At 44.2% G+C, this 18,648-nt stretch overlaps 1 protein-coding gene across 7 annotated transcripts in view; it reads left to right on the forward strand.

The window, feature by feature from the left end:
* VEZT (vezatin, adherens junctions transmembrane protein) overlaps positions 1-18,648 on the forward strand; it is a 62,847-nt gene that overhangs the window by 34,014 nt on the left and 10,185 nt on the right. For 5 of the 7 annotated variants that reach the window (XM_040408933.1, XM_040408924.1, XM_040408951.1 and 2 more), the window contains 4 exons: positions 5,002-5,177; positions 7,413-7,694; positions 11,707-11,856; positions 13,145-13,292. In XM_040408933.1, the coding sequence (XP_040264867.1) occupies positions 5,002-5,177; positions 7,413-7,694; positions 11,707-11,856; positions 13,145-13,292 (756 nt within the window). Of the gene's footprint in view, positions 1-838; positions 910-5,001; positions 5,178-7,412; positions 7,695-11,706; positions 11,857-13,144; positions 13,293-18,648 lie in introns of those variants that run through there. The other 2 variants (XM_040408940.1, XM_040408929.1) reach the window with 2 other exon arrangements.

Genomic DNA, 18,648 nt, shown 5'->3' on the forward strand with positions numbered 1-18,648 from the left:
TGGCATACCTGACTCGCTCCGAAACCCCCCAAACGGTAATTGCAGGCATTATGTCCGACCAGGGTGAACTGGTGGTGGAACCCCGAGATGTGTGTCGCCAATTTGCTTCATACTATTCTAATCTATATGCTTCTAAAAATGCATGCACTGCAGCGAGTAGAACAGATTTTTTTAGCCAGTATTCCACTTCCCACGCTTGCACGAGAAGATGGGGAGTCCTTGGCGGCGCAGATCACGGAGGCAGAGATTGCGCTAGCTATCAAATCTCTAGCCGTAAGAAAGGCTCCGGGTCCGGATGGCTTCCCGGCTGAATGGTATAAACTTCACCCTAAAGAACATAGTGCCAGGCTTCGGAAGCTCTTTGACTACGCTTTTAAGCATGGCTCTTTACCTCCTTTCTTTTAGCGAAGATACTAGCACTGAGATTGAGGGAGGTGATCCTCTCTGTAGTGGGGGTGGACCAATCGGGCTTTATGTCAGGGAAAACTACTGATATAAATCTGAGGCGCTTGTATACTAACCTCCAGGTTCAACATGATAATAGGGGGGGTATGAGGGTCTTGGCATCATTGGATAATGACAAAGCGTTCGACTCTGTGGAGTGGGACTTTATGTGGGCTACGCCCAAACGGATGTGCTTTCCCCAGACTTTCTTGAGTTGGTTACAAATACTTTACAAATCTCCGACAGCTAGGGTTAAGGTAAATGGGTATATCTCTGACTCTTTTCCCCTGGGAAGGGGCACCAGACAGGGTTGCCCTCTTTCCCCCCTACTTTTTGCATTAATAATGGAACCATTATCTCTACTTATTTCTTCTAGCTCATCTATTGAAGGTTGGGAGGTGGCGGGAATAACCGAGAAACTTTTCCTTTATGCAGATGACATGTTGGTATACTTGGCGAACCCAGGTAGCTCTCTGAATGCCCTTTTGAATACTGTAGATAAGTTTGGTACTTTCTCTGGTCTGCGAGTGAATTGGGCTAAGTCGAGCCTCTGTTTGATAGATGATATTGATCCCATTCATATTACAACGCAGTCTAAACTCCAAGTGGTAGAACAGTTTAAATACTTGGGGATTATTATTCATAGAGAAACAGCAAAGTTTTACCAGCTTAATGTTGTTCCCACCATGACATATATCACTAGAAAATTTGCCACTGACTCTGGTGGGTCGTGTTAATGTAATAAAAATGATCCTCCTGCCTAAACTGTTATATCTCTATAGAGCTGCACCGCTGGCACTACTGAGGAGGCACTTTGTTCTTATGGATAAGATGCTTACCCTCTTTCTGTGGTGCAAAATGTGTCCTAGAATAGCTAGACCATACCCTTCAAGTGCCATATGGGCAGGGAGGCCTAGCGCTACAGAATCTTTCCCTTTTATTATGCGGCGGTACAGTTGAGTTATGTGGCGTGGTGGTTTAGAGCTGATGCTAGTAATCCAGCGGTAGTGTTGGAAGCAGCTTTGGTAGGGTCATATGAGGCTCTTACCAACTTAGTATACAGGAAGGGGGCCTATGCAGCACGCTATTATACCTACACTATGGCTGCGACAATGGCAGTATGGGTTAAAAAGGTGACCGTACATACAGTTCAGGATGGTGAAGAGAGGTGGTCACCATATATACCGTTATGGAGGAACAAAGAGTTGCCAGAACGTTTTTCTTCAACAGACTTTGAATTTTGGCCTCAGAAAGGTCTGCGGTATCTCACACAGTTATATGACAAAGGTCTATTCAGGTCTTTTAATAGTCTAAAACAAGAATTCAATTTACCCCAACATTGCCTATACTACAACATTGCCTATATAGATACTTCCAACTCAGACATGCCTGCCTTGCCCAATTTGGAGAAGATCCACTGAGGATGGAATCCGTAGAAGCAGTAGTAAGAAGAGCTCAACTGACCAAGTGCCAGTGTCCACTTTGTATGCAGCACTCATGGCAGAACAAGACTCTCTATAATTGATAAATCTTACATGATGTGATAGATTTGGAGGCCTATCATGTGAATGAACTGAGTCACACATGGAGATCCACAGTTGTCAGTGCCAGAGACCAACTTATACATCTGAAATGGTTTCATAGGGTGTACTATACACCTGGTAGATTATTTAAGATGCATAAATAGACCACACCCCAATGTACCTGTTGTGGATATGAGAGTGGTAATTTCTTTCATATGGCGTGGCAGTGCCTTTTTATTTGGAACTTTTGGTCAGAGGTGCATACATACATAAATACTAAAATTGGCTTTCCGGCAGTTTGCACGCCAAAGACGAGTCTTTTGGGATTGGTTAATGATGTTATCCCCACTAAATATGGTAAGCGATTATACAGATTGCTTTTATATCATGTAAGAAAAACTATACTTCTGAAGAGCCCCAAACTACCCACAAAACAACATTGGATACAACTGGTTAATTCTGATTTGGGGTTATACAAGTTTGTTTATGAACACAGGGGAATCCCTGACCGTTTCCTCAAAATATGGGATCTTTGGATCAACGCTCAAACAGTATTACCTTAAGGCTCCATTCACACGTCCGCAAGTGTGGTCCGCATCCGTTCTGCAATTGTGCGGAACGGGTGCGTACCCATTCGTTCTCTATGGGGACGAAATCGATGCGGAGAGCACACTATGTGCTCTCCGCATTTCTGGAGCGCGGCCCCGATCTTCCGGTCCGCAGCTCCGCAAGAAAATAGAGCATGTCCTATTCTTGTCTGCAATTGCGGACAAGAATGGGCATTTCTATGGGGGTGCCGGCCGGGTGTATTGCGGATCCGCAATGCACTACGGACGTCTGAATGGAGCCTAACTGAGTAGATTTCTTGTCTGTCCCGTGGGGGAGCATGTGTGGTTGTGTGTTTGAGTAATTTAACTAAGCACTTTCTATTTCATACTGAGATGTGGATTCCATTTTTCTATCCTTGGAAATAATATCCTATGTTAATCTTACCCTCTACAGTGACTCTGCTCAGAGAAGACTAACCCCGGGTTCACACCTGAGCGTTCTGAAAGGAGCGCTCTGTATGCGCGATTGTACGGGCGTTTACAAGCGCTCATACAGAGACAAGCGAACACACATTGTCGCACGTTCCCGAAAGTCTATGTACGGGAACGCGCGACAAACGCCCAAAAAAACGCTCAAGTACTTGTTTGAGCGTCGGGCGTTTTACAGCGCGATCGTACGCGCTGTAAAACGCCCAGGTGAGAACCATTCCCATAGGGAAGCATTGGTTTCTCCTTGCTGTGCGTTTTACAGCGCGTAGGAACGCGCTGTAAAACGCTCAGGTGTGAACTGAGTGTAAAGGACTAACTGTGCTGGTGTGATTGTAGATGCAGTGTTACCTTAAAGGGGTTGTCCGGGTTCAGAGCTGAACCCGGACATACCTCCATTTTCACCCCGGCAGCCCCTCTGACTTGAGCGTTGGAGCAGTTCATGGTCCGATGCTCTCCTTTGCCCTGTGCTAAATCGCGCAGGGCAAAGGCATTTTTTGGAGATCCGGTGACGTACCGGGGCTCTCCATGGGGCTGCCATGAAGCCCGGTGACGTCACCGGCACTGATGGGTGGGATTTAGCGCTGCCCTAGCCAGTAAAACGGTTAGATCAGGGCTAAAGCTTGCCCATAAGAGCCGGTGACGTCACCGAACACACTGCCGGGTGGAAGTTTCCGCCCAGCCGTGTATTATTGAAAACAAAAGAGCCCGTGCCCTGCGCGATCTAGCACAGGGCAAGGGAGCACATCGGAGCATGAGATGCTCCGATGCTAGCCTCAGGTGGGCTGTCTGGGTGAAAATAAGGGTATTTCCCGGTTCAGCTCTGAACCCGGACAACCCCTTTAAGAGTTTGTTGTAAGTTTATTTTATTTTTTTTCTTTCCCTTTCCTGAAAATTAAATAAAAAGATATATATAAAAAAAAATGTTTCACCAGTTTTTCCTCTGCAGACTGTGGCTTGGAGAAAGGCCAACTGAAAAATGATTTTTAGCCCAAAATAAGTAGAAACATTTTTTTTTTTAAATTGCCCGCATAAGTGTCAGTAGCCTTTAACCACTTCACAGCTGCCTAATGTGTTTTAAAGAGGTTCCCTGGGATTTTTATATTGGCGGTCTATCCTCAGGATGGATCATCAGTATGAGATTTGTAGGGGTCTGACTCCTGGGCCCCCTGATCCGCTCTATAAAGAGGCTGCTGCGCTCCGTGAGTAGGGCCTTATCCTAGGCCAGAGACGTCATGTCACATGGCCTAGGCGAGGCTCAGTCCCATTCAAGCGCCACGGTTGATTGGTGGCGATGACAGGAGTCAGACATCCGCTAATCTCATATTGATGACCTGTCCTGAGGATAGGATATCAATATGAAAATCCCGGAGAACCCCTTTAAAGGGAGTCTGTCACCTTCTTGACATGTGTTAAATGGATTACATAGCCCTGTGGGACACAAATACGTGACACTGAGTTCACCTTTGTTTAGTTTGTGAGAATCTGCAAAGCACCAAAAACAAAGTTTTAAAGATATACAAATGAGCCATCGCAAGTGCCCAGCGGGGCATTTTCTGCAAGTGCCCTGCTCCCCCCCCAGCCTTACGCGCGCTTACCTCCTCCCCTATGTATCCTCTGGCCAGCCCTGCATCCCTGTAGCATCATTCTTTCCTGCAGCCGATATCTGGCGCCTGCGTGCATCACCTCGTACGCACTGCATATCACTATGCCTCTGCCCACAGTGGAGAGTGTACTGTGCAGGCGCTGGATTTTGGCTACAGGAGAGAATGACACCACGAGGATACAGGGCTGGCCGGAGGAGACTCCCTTTAATGTTACAGCAATAATGGCACAACCTAACCCTACCATAGAATGTCCAGAAGGTGTAATTCTATCAAGTAGCCATTTTGGTAGTCAAGTACAAGGCTATAGGTTGTCATTATTGCCTCAATTATTGCAAGACACATTCATCTAAAAGGGTTAATATTCACTTGTTTTTCTCTTCCCCACCCTCTTAGGATATTGGCTTCCGACGTGATAGCCTGCGTGCAATCCTGCTGCAGGAAGTCCTGATACAGGAGGATGTGGAGCTGATTGAGTTGCTTGACCCGGGGATCCTGTCTGCTGGTCAGACCCAGAATCAACAGAAACGACATCTTCCATCTCTATTCTCCCTAGCAACACCTAATATTTGGTATAGTCCCGCAAGTGGTTTTAATGAATTGAAAGCTAGTCCTACCATTTTGTCCTTGAAATGATATCAGTTAAAAGTTTGTCCAGTATATTTTTCTGTCAGTTCCTCGTCTTCTGATGATCTCCGCTGGCAGTGTATTCAGTAGGAACCTTTTATTCCTCACTTCCAGAGATAACAGTCTGTCACTGGGCCCATTGACACAGGCTTAGACTCTACCCGATGATATAGCAAGTTGACTGGCGCTCGTTCACTACCATTTAAATGGACGCTAAACCTTGAAGAACAAGAACAAAAGCGTAACCTTCTAAGGAAAGTTTGTCCTTACCTCTTTCTGCTTGGACATCTTCAAACTGCTACATAAAGCAGTTTTAGGAGATTTCCTGCAATCAGACAGACAAGCCCCTCAGTCCTCCCTGACTCTCCATCTTTGGCTGGAGACTGGCTGTTATCAGTATATGTGCGCTAACATGACCTCACAGTCACGCAGGAAGTTTGAGAAAGTGGCGATGCTTACACTACATTGGACACTCGGATCACGATGAAAGGGCTGGGAAATACTAAACTTAGCAGCTGTGTGTGTGCAGGGATACTAGACAGTACCAGGGAAGTGACAATACAGAAAGTGCTGCCCAGGTGCCTGAATGTAAAGTTTGTCTACATAGGCAGGAAGGATTTCTTACTGTCTGCCCAGGCAAATGTGACATCCATGCATGCACTAGCATCAGAGGGGGAGTGAAGACATGGCTGCAGCCTGAGAGAACAATGTACTGCTTTTCTAGTTTATTTTTAATAGTCTACGATTGTGATATCTGATAAAACAAGAGCCAATAACAAAGACACCTAACGTTTTGTTGATTCTTCTTTTTTCTTCATTTGGATTCTGGGTTTATTACAAGGACAATGCAGTCCTCCAGGGTACTATTGGAAATAGTCCATAGGCATGGCATATTAGCTGAGCTCCTGTTTTTACTACATCTGATTACTGTACTGACCCTGGTGCATAGATCATACTTGCCTGAATGCAAATCAACAGGGCATAAAGAAAATTCCGCCAAACCTGCCAACTTAAGGCTACTTTTACACTTGCGGCAGAGAGATCCGGCAATCAGTTCCGTCGCCGGAACTGCCTGCCGGATCAGGCAAAATGTATGCTAACTGATGGCATTAGTAAGACTGATCAGGATCCTGATCAGTCTTAAAAATGCCTGACCAGTCGAAAAAATGCATTGAAATGCCGGATCCGTCTTTCCGGTGTCATCCGGCAAAAACGGATCCGGCATTTATTTTTTCACCTTTTTTTCAGTCTGCGCATGCGCATACCGGAAGGACGGATCCGGCATTCCGGTATTCTGAATGTCGGATCCGGCACTAATACATTCCTATGGGAAAAAATGCCTGATCCGGCATTCAGGCAAGTCTTCAGTTTTTTTAGCCGGAGATAAAACCGTAGCATGCTACGGTTTTCTCTTTTGCCTGATCAGTCAAAACGACTGAACTGAAGACATCCTGATGCAAACTGAACGGATTACTCTCCATTCAGAATGCATGGGGACATACCCGATCAGTTCTTTTCCGGTATAGAGCCCCTGTGACGGAACTCTATGCCGGAAAAGAACAACGCAAGTGTGAAAGTAATGTGTATTAGTTTATGTCAGCTCTCCCCGACAGATGATGTGGTGGGGGATGGGCATGTTGAATATCAACCCCAAATGTTTTTGTTCTCCTAGCAGATAAGCCTCCACCAGAGCTGTCTGGCAGTAGCTTACTCCCCTTTCTCCGTTCAGTACACATGCACACTTGGCTGGGCTGAGCATGTAGGCAGGGGCGTAACTACCATAGCGGCAGACCATGCGACTGCTATGGGGCCCAGGGCAAGAGGAGGCCCAGTCTTAGTTGGGATTATCTCCTACTGGAGGTGAAAACTTGGTCAGGACTCTACCCTCTAAGGGAACAACTTTTAGCAAATGAGGCAGTGAAAAAATGTCCCAAGGGTCATTGAAAAGGGTTAAGGCAGAAAACCCTTCTCTCCTGTGTGGGGGGCCTGGTTTGATCCTTGCAATGGGGCCCTTACTTCTCTATGTAGGCCACTGCATGTAGGTGTATGTGGGAGTCAAGAGGAATAGCTACTGCCCGATGATGACTATCATAGCGTTAATATGCACATTATATGGTCATTTAGTATGGGTCTCGGTTACACTATTAGTATGCTGAGGACTGTTTCCTTTCATCCTGCAGGGAGATGTCTGTAGTGTTTGCGTTTCTCAGTGCCATGGCTGCACTAAGATCTTGGCACTTTCCATCCTTGTTCATTTGGGGGCCCAGCCTTCTTTTCTTTGCCGCTTTTGCCGTCCAGCGTGCGCTGAGAACATGGAGCGCTGCCAGGCTACAGGTCAAACTGAAGAAATACTGTGACCAGTTGGAAATGACTGTAGCTAATAGCCGAGCCTTTACCAACCTTGTGAGAAAATCCCTGCGTTTGATTCAGGAGACGGAAGTCATCTCTCGAGGATTTACCCTGTAAGTGTTTTCAGTTCTTTACTTAAAGGGGTTATCCCATGAATAATATAAATAATCTAGTACATGGCAACCTCTAACAAAGCCAGAACCAGCCCTGGACCTCACATGGATCCAGAGATCTCCCATTCATTGCTCTGCTAGATTTAGATCAAGCTGTCTGCTTAGGGGACATGTCCTTTTCTCAGGGGTGTGTCCTTTCTGCTGCAGCTGGTGGCTGTTAAAGGATGGAACTGAGCATTTGCCTCTGTCTCAGTGAGCAGGACAGAGAAATTAGAAAAAGAGCAAACAGCAGGTGGCGCTATACAGATAGATTTCATTAAATAACTCAGTAGCTAGAATACATTTTTAATTACATGCAATTACAAAAGTATTCAGATCCAGGTGCTGGTTTGAAAACTGTAGAATATTGTTTTTGGGACAACCCCTTTAATAGTTCAGTGTGCACTATAGCATTATACTGTAATGGTAAAAACATATAGTATAAAAGTTCAGTTACATAAGACTTTCTGCAGCATCCTCTGCTCAGCTGTTTTTGTACAGTGGCTGTTGGAGCCAAGTCCAAATAGGAGAACCAGCATATGTCAAAGCCTTACGTTACAAATACTGAATATAAACACAGAATAACACATCTGTCAGCAGCTATCCTGCTTACTGATGGTTTCCAGTCACTTTTATATACACTACAGTAAAAATTCAAGAATGCCTGTGAAAATGGCAAGAAGGCAATGACACTAAATTGCATACATTCTGGGGTATATTTGATGACTTTGAAATCAAAGATGGAGCTTCGCTTTCAGACTTCTTGAATAAATATTGTATCGTATGTGCATGACTTGCTGAGTAGTTACTGAATTTGATGATTAAAATAAAATGTGTCATTTAAAGGAAGTCTTTAATCTCCAAAATCTGTTTCAAAGTAAACAAACCTTCCGTGTTGGGTAGGTGCCCTGAAACATAGCTTTCTTATGAAAATCCAAACCTCTAATCCGTTCAGTGCACCTGTCTTTCTCTGCGCCATTACTTCTGGCTGTGAAATCTTAACGCATACTTGACTTTTCAATAAAGTTTTTGTTAATAGTACAGTATGTATATGCGGAATAACACTATTTATGGAAAATATATGACTTGTACCTGGCACTCTTTAGCAGTTTTCCCCTATGCAAACTGCATGTCTAGTTTGCAGTTCTCCCAGATTCTAGACTATCTACTGCACACAGAAAGTAGAGGAGAATATGCTTCCTAACCTTCTCTTACTCAGAATCAGCCCTAGGATCAAGGAGGACATTACAGAGAAGTACTGACCTATACGGTTGTGAATAAAGCACTTTTTGGGTCATTTATCAAACTGGTGTAAAGTAGAACTGGCTTATTTGCCCATAGCAACCAATCAGATTCCACCTTTCATTTTCCAAAGGAGCCGTCAAAAATGAAAGGTGGAATCTGATTGGTTGCTATGGGCAACTAAGCTAGTTCTACTTTACACCAGTTTGATAAAGGACCGCGTTTGTGCTGAGCTATAACCTTCCTATTTAGCTGCAGCAGTCTCTGTGTGTGTGTCTCACTCAGCTCCTGCTCACGCCTCCCTCTCCGTAGACTTGTATTGACCTGTGTAATATGATACTTCAGCAGAGCTGATCCATCCTGGACAGAATTAAGACATTTTTCAAAGTGAAAAGCAATTAGCAAGACAGGACGGAGGAGAGGTAAACAGCTGACAACATGAGAACTAGACATTTCTCATATATTTCTATACATATTACAAAGTTTCTTATGGTCACTTGTACTATTGATTTATGCAAAGTTAGTGACCATTTAAATGAATGTCAGTTAAGATGGGATGGAAGGCATTAGGGTGGAGCAGTGGTGCACCAAACACAATGGCCCCACCCATGATGCACTGAAAAACGTACTTGTATAAAAATAAAAATAAGTTTTTCTCGGAATTAAAAGATGGGTTTTCCACAAGAAAGGTATGGTTATTTTTCAGAGCTACGTATATGTTGAAACCTATTTTGAAGGGAACAGACTTCTTTAATCTCCGCTTTGATAACAAAATGTAGATTCTGATCTTAAAGGGAACCTGTCATTAACTTTATGCTGAACTCACTGAGGGCGGCATAAAATAGTGACAGAAATGCTGATTTCAGCGGTGTGTCACTCATGAGCTACAAGTAAGTGGTTGCCGAGAACCGGCATCATAATCATTGCAGCCCGGGCCTTGAAAAGAGTCAAATCTACCTGAGAAGAGTCCTGGTTATTGATAATCTCCTGCTGTCTCACCCATCTGCTGATGATTGGCAGTTCTCTCCTAGATAGAAAGAGAGAAAACTAGGTAGAAGCCTGTCAGTCATCAGCAGGTGGGGCGGGAGAGCAGGAATTCATGAATAACCAGGACTCTTCTCAGGTGGCCGAGACTCTTTTCCAGGCCCAGTCTGCAATGATTGTGATGTTGGTTCTCGGCAACCACTTACTTTTTACTTATAAATGACAGACCGCTGAAATCAACTCACCGGTCTCTACTTTATTCTGCCTTTAGTATGGGTAGCATAAAGTTGATGACAGGTTCCCTTTAACGTGGTTGCCTTATCTGAACAATTTAATTCATAGAAGCTGCAATTAAACGTTTTTTTTGATGGTAACTAAGATTTTTAGCACATGCCTGCAGCTTACTACCTAAAACAGAAGATTCATACTTGCCTGCTCCACACCACTCTGATCCTCTGCACTGCCCCTGCTGTCTCCATCTTCCGGTCCCCACACAGTTTTCTTCTGGCAGTGCATGGGCATGGTCACATGCTTCACTGCAGCCAATGATTGGCTTCAGTGGTGACATGTTGATTGTGGCCACATCGCCGCTGGAGAGGTACATGTGACCATGCTAGTGCACCGCCGGAAGAAACCAGTGTGGGAACCAGAAGATGTAGGCGACTTGGAGCAGGTACGTAGCAATCAGATCATGAATAAGGATTTAGCTATCGCAAATGCGTATACCTGACTGGGTTCCTGTTTTTGTATTATGGATTTTATGAAGATTGAAGTAAATTTATACGTATTTCATCAAGAATCTGCATTTTGTGCTGGGCATTTCACTCCTTGTGATGTTCTATGAATCTTCTGTTTCAGAGGGCAGGCTGTGGGCACTTGGTAAAAAATCTCAAAGGAGTTGGCCACCTTCTGGCTACTGTTGACCTATGTGTCTGTAAGATGACTATATGGCACTTACTAATATAGCCTTTGTTGATATTCTGGTATGCTCATAAGCCATGTCCCCTTGTTGGGCAAATCTTCTGTGATTTGCACGTAGAGGTCGTGTCCATAAGATGGCTGCTGATGGAGGGTCATGTGACCAAACACATCACTCGGCCTCCTCCAGTCTAGAGTATATGCACGGAGGAGACATCTCATGGAGGTGATTTGCCTTGTCACATGACCCTCCATCAGAAGCCATCTTCTGGACTGGACCTCTGTGTGCACAGAGCAACAGACTTGGCAAACAAGGGGGCAGAATTTATGAACTATAGAAAATGACATAGAATTTCAACAAAGGCTATATTAGTCCGTACCATATAATAATCTTACAAACACATTGGTCATCAATAACCAGAAAGTGTACAACCCCTTTAATTACCTAAAAACCCTGTTAAGGATTCAACTAATAGCTTAAACGCTGTAAAGAAAATTACTTTCCTATACATAGATGCTTGCAGCACGTCATGAGAAATATAGATTTGTGCCCAGTGAAATTTTAAAAGTATTACTGTTTTTGCTGTGTAATAATAACGCAGAGCAGCCGGAAGAAAACATCTCGGCCTTTGCTGCTTATATGCAAATAATAGCGCTGAGAGTCTTACATTTTATTCTGAAAAGAATGATGCCTATAGCAAGATTCTAATAGTGGATGATAGCCCGGTGAGGACTAGTTCTAGTAAAAGTCGTGACTTGTCTGTGTTATTGTATGTGGCGTATGTGGTTTGGGACATCTGTACAGATGTATCACATTTTACTTTTCAAGTTTGCTTGACAGGGTCAGTGCTGCTTGCCCATATGATAAGGTTGGACAACACGCTAACCAGCACCTCCTTGGTTTGCGCAAAGCTGTGTACAAGACGGTCAGAACTAACTTCAGAGTTTCGAGGCTTGCTACGTTGTACATGCTGAAGAGATATCCTTTTCTTAAATGGTTGGATATTTTATATAAAAGGGATAGACGAGTTCTTCTCGAAGATAGCCATGCACGTAACCAGAAGATCTGTGATTCTGATCATCGTGTATGTAGGCCTCGGACCATTTTCTGGACCGAATACAGCTGAATCCACTTCTCTGCTGAGAGCAGGACTAGGTATATGTGGCTCAGTGTTTTCATTCACTGACAGCTAACTAATAGCCAGCAAATGGTGAGGAATTAAATGCACACAGTATATTGGAAAGGTGTTACATTTTCATTTTCACAGTGTCTAAAGGGGTTTCCGTTTTTTTTTCCCCCCCCAGCACAGCCGCTCTGTTCTCTCCACCAGGCTTTGTTCTGACTGCAGCAGTCACATGCCTGTCTGCTGCAGCCAATCACTGGCCTCCATGGTGTTGTGCCGTATACCACTGAGGCCACTCATTGGCTGCAGCAGCAATGTACGTTATACGGCATGTCATCGCTGCAGTGGTGGAGCAGCAGTTCTGGAATGGAGGAGATTCTTAATGTAACTCCTTTTACTGCTAACATAAGATTGGATTTCATGGTTTTCACTATTCTGCAGCCATTTGTCATGACTCAAGGAAGGTTCTTGAATACGTAAACTCATAGACAATAAAGCCACCCCTATACAGACTGACCTTTCATGTAAGGCTACTTTCACACTAGCGTTTTTGCTGGATCCGTCACGATAATACAACCGTCTGCATCCGTTATGAACGGATCCGGTTGTATTATCTGTAACATAGCCAAGACGGATCCGTCATGAACTCCATTGAAAGTCAATGGGGGACGGATCCGTTTCCGAGAAAACAGATCCGTCCCCATTGACTTACATTGTGAGTCATGACGGAGCCGTCTTGCTCCGCACTACGCTTGCAGTGTTATTCTGTCCACGATGGGGACGCAACCAAACGGAATTCATTCAGTTCCGTTTTGTCCCCATTGACAATGAATGGGGACAAAACTGAAGTGTTTTTCCCTGCTATTCAGATTCTATGAGGGATCTCAATAGCGAAAAGGGAAAGTGCAAATGTGAAAGTGGCCTTATACAAAAAGATCACAAACTGCATGACCAGTCCTGCTCCAATGGGGACAGGGATGGGGTAATCGCCATGTCCAGTGGTATAAGGACCCCTATCTCTCCATCCATGTTGCTTTTTCTCTCTTGTCAGACATGGGGAAGTCCTGTCTTGGTGATATGTAAATGTTATACTTGTATCTCATCTTATTCACTGGTTTTAGTTTTTCTTAACTGTGACTAAACTTATCCCTTAAACTCGGAGATAGACAATGTGACTAACTACATCTGCGTTGTTCCCTTGAAAGACTTAGGCCTGGGCTTAAGTGAAGAGCAGGTTTCTGAGGAGGAAGCCCACAATCTGACAGACGGCTTCAGCCTCCCTGCTTTGAAGGTAACCGCTATTCGGTATTTACTTGTGATTTTATGTAATTACGATGTGCTTTTCTTACTTGTTATTGGAAGCTTATGTTTTCCCCCAGCGCGTTTCTACATTGCCTGCTGTGCAGCTCTGCCAGAATAAAGTGTCTGGTAATTGTCTGTCTGCTCTTCAATCCATTTTTCTCCAGTTTTCTGTAACTTACGTTTGTTTATTGTATAATGAAATGTTCTACAGCTTTCTAATATCCTTTGTGTTTCAATGGTTAAAATCTATTTCTTTAGTAAGTGGAAGCATTGGAGCGGATTTACTAATCCTATAGATGGCGGTGTCCCTGCACAGGACCGATCACAGGGGCTCAGGCTGGATGAGAAATCTGGTGCATATATTTTTGTCTAACTTCATATCAACTAATGGTTTACTTTATTTTTTTTGCCAGACTTGTGGCACAATTTGATGCAAAATTCTGCATTATTAGGTCATGCCCACTTTGCCCTTGTTGGGCTAGGCGTAGATAATTTCTCCAAGCCTAGGTATGCCATATATTACCATATTTGGTTCAATTTAGGCCACAATTTAATTAGTAAATGTAGGCCACTACCTTTTACATCCAGAGGATGAAGGCCAGTTTCCTGATGCAGGTTATAATAAATGTGCCAGCCTCGTGCCACCCACTCCCTGTCCTTCTTTTCCCCTTTTTGGAAACCCCCCAAAAAGCAGGGCATGTCGCCAAACTTTACAACTTTTTGATGAGTAGGAGAAGGATAAAGGTTCCTAAAATTATATTAGGGAGTAGCAATAAATGGCATTTATCATGTAGCGAAAGTTAATACAAGGCACTTACTAATGTATTGTGATTGTCCATATTGCTTCCTCCGCTGGCTGGATTAATTTTTCCATTACATTATACACGGTTCATATCTAGGGGTTATCACCACTCTGCAGTCCAGCAGCAGTGGCTAAGTGTATGGGAGGTCGCCGACTTCTCTGGTAGTCTGGACCATGAGAGTGCAAATAGGCCAGCGGATTTTACTATATTGTGCAAGCACAACCACAGCTGCTGGATTGCAGGGTGGTCATAACCATGGAAACGAGCAGTGTATAATGTGATGGAAAAAGAAATCCAGCCAGCAAAAGAGGCAATATGGATAATAACAATACATTAGTAAGTGGCTTGAATTACCTTTATCTACATGATAAATGCCATTTACTGAAGTGAGAAAACCCCTTTAAGGTAAGCTTTATGTAGACAAAACCTAGAAACCCTCTTTTAGTATGTTAATGGTGATGGAAATGTTTTAAATGACCTAGAAAAAAAACTGTATAAAGTAAGGACTCTTGACATCATATGGGGTCAGGCTCATTAAAGGGGTTCTGCCCTTTCATTTAACTGATGATCTATCCTCTGGATAGATCATCAGCTTCTGATCGGTGGGGGTCTGACACCCCGGGACCCCCGCCGATCAGGTGTTTGAGAAGGCCTACTCACTGTTTACCGCCGGCCCACTGACGTCACGACTAGTATCAACTAGTGTGGGCGCGGCTAAGCTCCATTCAAGTGAACAGAGCTTACCCCCGCCCACGCTAGTTGATACTAGTCGTGACGTCAGTGGGCCGGCGGTAAACAGTGAGAAGGAGCGCCGCTGCCTTCTCAAACAGCTGATCAGCGGAGGTCCCGGGTGTCGGACCCCCGCCGATCAGAAGCTGATGATCTATCCAGAGGATAGATCAACAGTTAAATGAAAGTGCAGAACCCCTTTAATTATGTAGGACTGCTTGGTCTACGCTTGGATCTTAAAGAGGACCAGTTCTACTGACACATCTATTTTTGTAAATATTTTTATTCCGCCCCCCTAAAAAAAAAATCCAATTTTTATTCCTCTTAGAAATGTATGAATAAATTGACAACTGGGTGTTACCATTTGTCCTTACACAGTCTGACACTGGCAGTACTGATTGGACAGTGCCAGGCTGTGTAGAGAAACACCTCTAACTCGTAATTGTACATCCAAGTGACTTACTGCATTTGGACTTACAGTCATGTCCAATCTGCTTACTGGGGCTGTGACACTATAAAGTGTCACAGCCCCGGAGTCACCGCTCTCCCCGAGAGCAGACCCACCCGGGAAGGGACCAGAGTGGTCCCTTGCCGTCAAGTACTCCGATTGGTTAGTCTCTGCAGACTAACCAATCGGAGCGCTTTAGTGTTAAAATACCGGTTTCAGGCTGTGATCTTCACTCTGGAGATCACAGCCTGAGATCAGGCAAGACCTACTGTGTGCCGCCGTGCCCCTCATTCATGTGCTGCCTCCCATATGTCCCCAGATTGTGCCATTGCCCCCCCCCCCCCCATATGCCCCCAGATTGAGCCATTGTCCCCCTCCCCCCATGATGTCCCCTGCAGTGAGTCTTGGTGTGATGGCCGTTTAACCCCATAGATGCCTCGGTCAGTAGCCTTACAAAGGCGTCGGGCTGCCATGTACCTTAGACTGATCAGACCCTGAGGGTCTGATCAGCCTTTGGGCTCATTCACACGACCACGCATCTGAGCCGCATTTTTGGCAGCTCGGGTGTGGAGCCATTCACTTCAATGGGGCCGCAAAATATGCGGACAGCACTCTGTGTGCTGTCCGCATCCGTTGCTTCATTCCATTTTGCGGATAAGAATAGGCATTTCTATAAAGGGCTGTCCGTTCCATTCCGCAAATTGCAGAAGGCACACGGGCGGCATCCGTGTTTTACGGATCCGCAATTTGGGGACCGCAAAGCACAGCACGGTCGTGTGAACAAGCACTGACTATACAGTGCATTGCAATAGATGACTATTGAAATGCACTGTATAGTGATCAGGCCCACTGGATCTTCGATATCCAAATAGGTCTTGATAAAAAAAAAAGTTAGTGTAAAAAAAAAAAAAGTAAAATAAATTGGCTTTTCTCGTATCCGTTTATTTGTAAGTCATTAAAAAATGAAAAAATAAAAAACTACACGATTGGTATCGCCGCGTCCGTAACGATCTGATCTATAAAAGTATGTTACTAACCCCGCGCGGTGAACGTCGTAAAAAATTTATGTAAAAAACAATGACGGAATTGCTGTTTTTGTTACCTCACCACCAAAAATAAATAATAACAAGTGATCAAAAAGACATATCAACCCAAAAATGATACCAATACAAACATACAGCTACACTGGTGAAAAAATAAAAATGTTTGGGATTTTAGTATATGGTGATGCAAAATATCATTTATTTTTAACACAAAAGGGATTTTATGCTGAAAAAGTAGTAAAACATAAAAAAAAAAAACTAAATTTGGTATCACCATAACCGTATCAACCCACAGCATAAAATAATCCTACAATATTTACCGCAGGAGGAACCCCATAAAAGTTTAAAACAATGACAGAATTGCCATATCTGCCCACTTCACCTCACATAAAATGGTATAAAAAGTGATCAAAAAGACATATGCAAACAAAAAGGATACCAATAAAAACTACAGCCCGTACCACAAAAAACAAGCCCTCACACAGCTACATTGGTGAAAAAAATAAAAATGTTATGGGCCCTAAACTAATTTCAGCAAATTACATGTTAGAAAATCCAGATGCTGTTCCTTCCCTTCTGAATGCTGCCGTGCCTCCAAACAGCGGTTTATGACCACATATAGGGTGTTCCTGTGTTCTGGAAAAAATGTATAACATATTGTGGGATGCATTTTCTCCTGTTACACCTTGTGAAAATGAAAAATTTGGGGCTAAAGCAACTTTATATTGGAAATAAAAGTTAATTTTTAATTTTTACAGCCATGTGTTTCTAAATTTTATGAAACACTTGTTGGGTCAAAGCATTCACTTCACCTCTAGATTTATTCCTTGAGGAGTGTAGTTTCCAAAATGTGGTCACTTTTTGGGGTTTTCTTTCTAGGGGTACCTCAGGTTCTCTTCAAATGTCAGAGGAAAATGTAATTCAAATAGAAAATCTGAACAAAAAAAATTAAATTTTAAAATTTCCCCTCCTATTTGCTTTAATTCTTGTGGAACACCTAAAGGGTTAATACTAGGGATGTCCCGATACCATTTTTTTAAGACTGAGTACGAGTACCGATACTTTTATTTAAGTACTCACCGATACCAATTACCGATACCAATTTTAACAATAAAATACACACACATGTATTTTGTGACCACTGACCAACCAAAAGGCCCAAAAACATGGGCAACATGAATTAAAAAAAACACTTGAGGTTCCAAGGAGAGTTAGGAGACATTACACTGAATGGGGGCTACAAAGAGACATTATACTGTATGGGGGCCACAAAGAGACGTTATACTGTATGGGGGCCACAAGGAGATGTTATACTGTATGGGGGCAGCCACAAGGAGACGTTATACTGTATGGGGCAGCCACAAGGAGACGTTATACTGTATGGGGGCAGCCACAAGGAGACGTTATACTGTATGGGGGCAGCCACAAAGGGACGTTATACTGTATGGGGCAGCCACAAGGAGACGTTACACTGTATGGGGGCAGCCACAAGGAGACGTTACACTGTATGGGGGCAGCCACAAGGAGACGTTACACTGTATGGGGGCAGCCACAAGGAGACGTTACACTGTATGGGGGCAGCCACAAGGAGACGTTACACTGTATGGGGGCAGCCACAAGGAGACGTTACACTGTATGGGGCAGCCACAAGGAGAGGTTATACTGTATGGGGGCAGCCACAAGGAGACGTTACACTGTATGGGGGCAGCCACAAGGAGACGTTACACTGTATGGGGGCAGCCACAAGGGGACGTTATACTGTATGGGGGCAGCCACAAGGAGACGTTATACTGTATGGGGGCAGCCACAAGGAGACGTTATACTGTATGGGGCAGCCACAAGGAGACTGTATGGGGGCCACAAGGAGACATACTGTAAGGAGTCAGGACAACAATTTTTGAAGCCCCCCCCTCAGTATAATAGTCTTGTGGCCATCATACAGTAATGTATATTTCTTCTTGCACTAATGCCTGCTTTTAGAGATCAATGTGCAGCTTGCAGGCAGGAAGGGAAGGACCAGGGCCATAGAAGACAGACACAACACCTTTATTTCTTTCTGTCTGTGACCACTTGGGCTGGTTATAATCTTCTAACTAAGCTTTATACACTTAGTAGGGTCGGTTCCTATAACTTTTAAAACTACTGGCAGGCGAACTCTGTTTGAGGAGGCCGGAGGCTTTTCCCGTGGCTGGCTTGCTCCTGTGCTCCGATTCGGAGATCAGATGTCTGTGGGTGGAGTCATCGGGAACATGGGGGGAGATGCCGGGGACGGTGGCGGCCGCTGCGGAAAGTGTGACTCAGAGCAGCCGCGGGAAAAGTCTC

This window comes from Bufo bufo, chromosome 1 (genome assembly GCF_905171765.1).
Source record: "Bufo bufo chromosome 1, aBufBuf1.1, whole genome shotgun sequence".
NCBI lineage: Eukaryota > Metazoa > Chordata > Amphibia > Anura > Bufonidae > Bufo > Bufo bufo.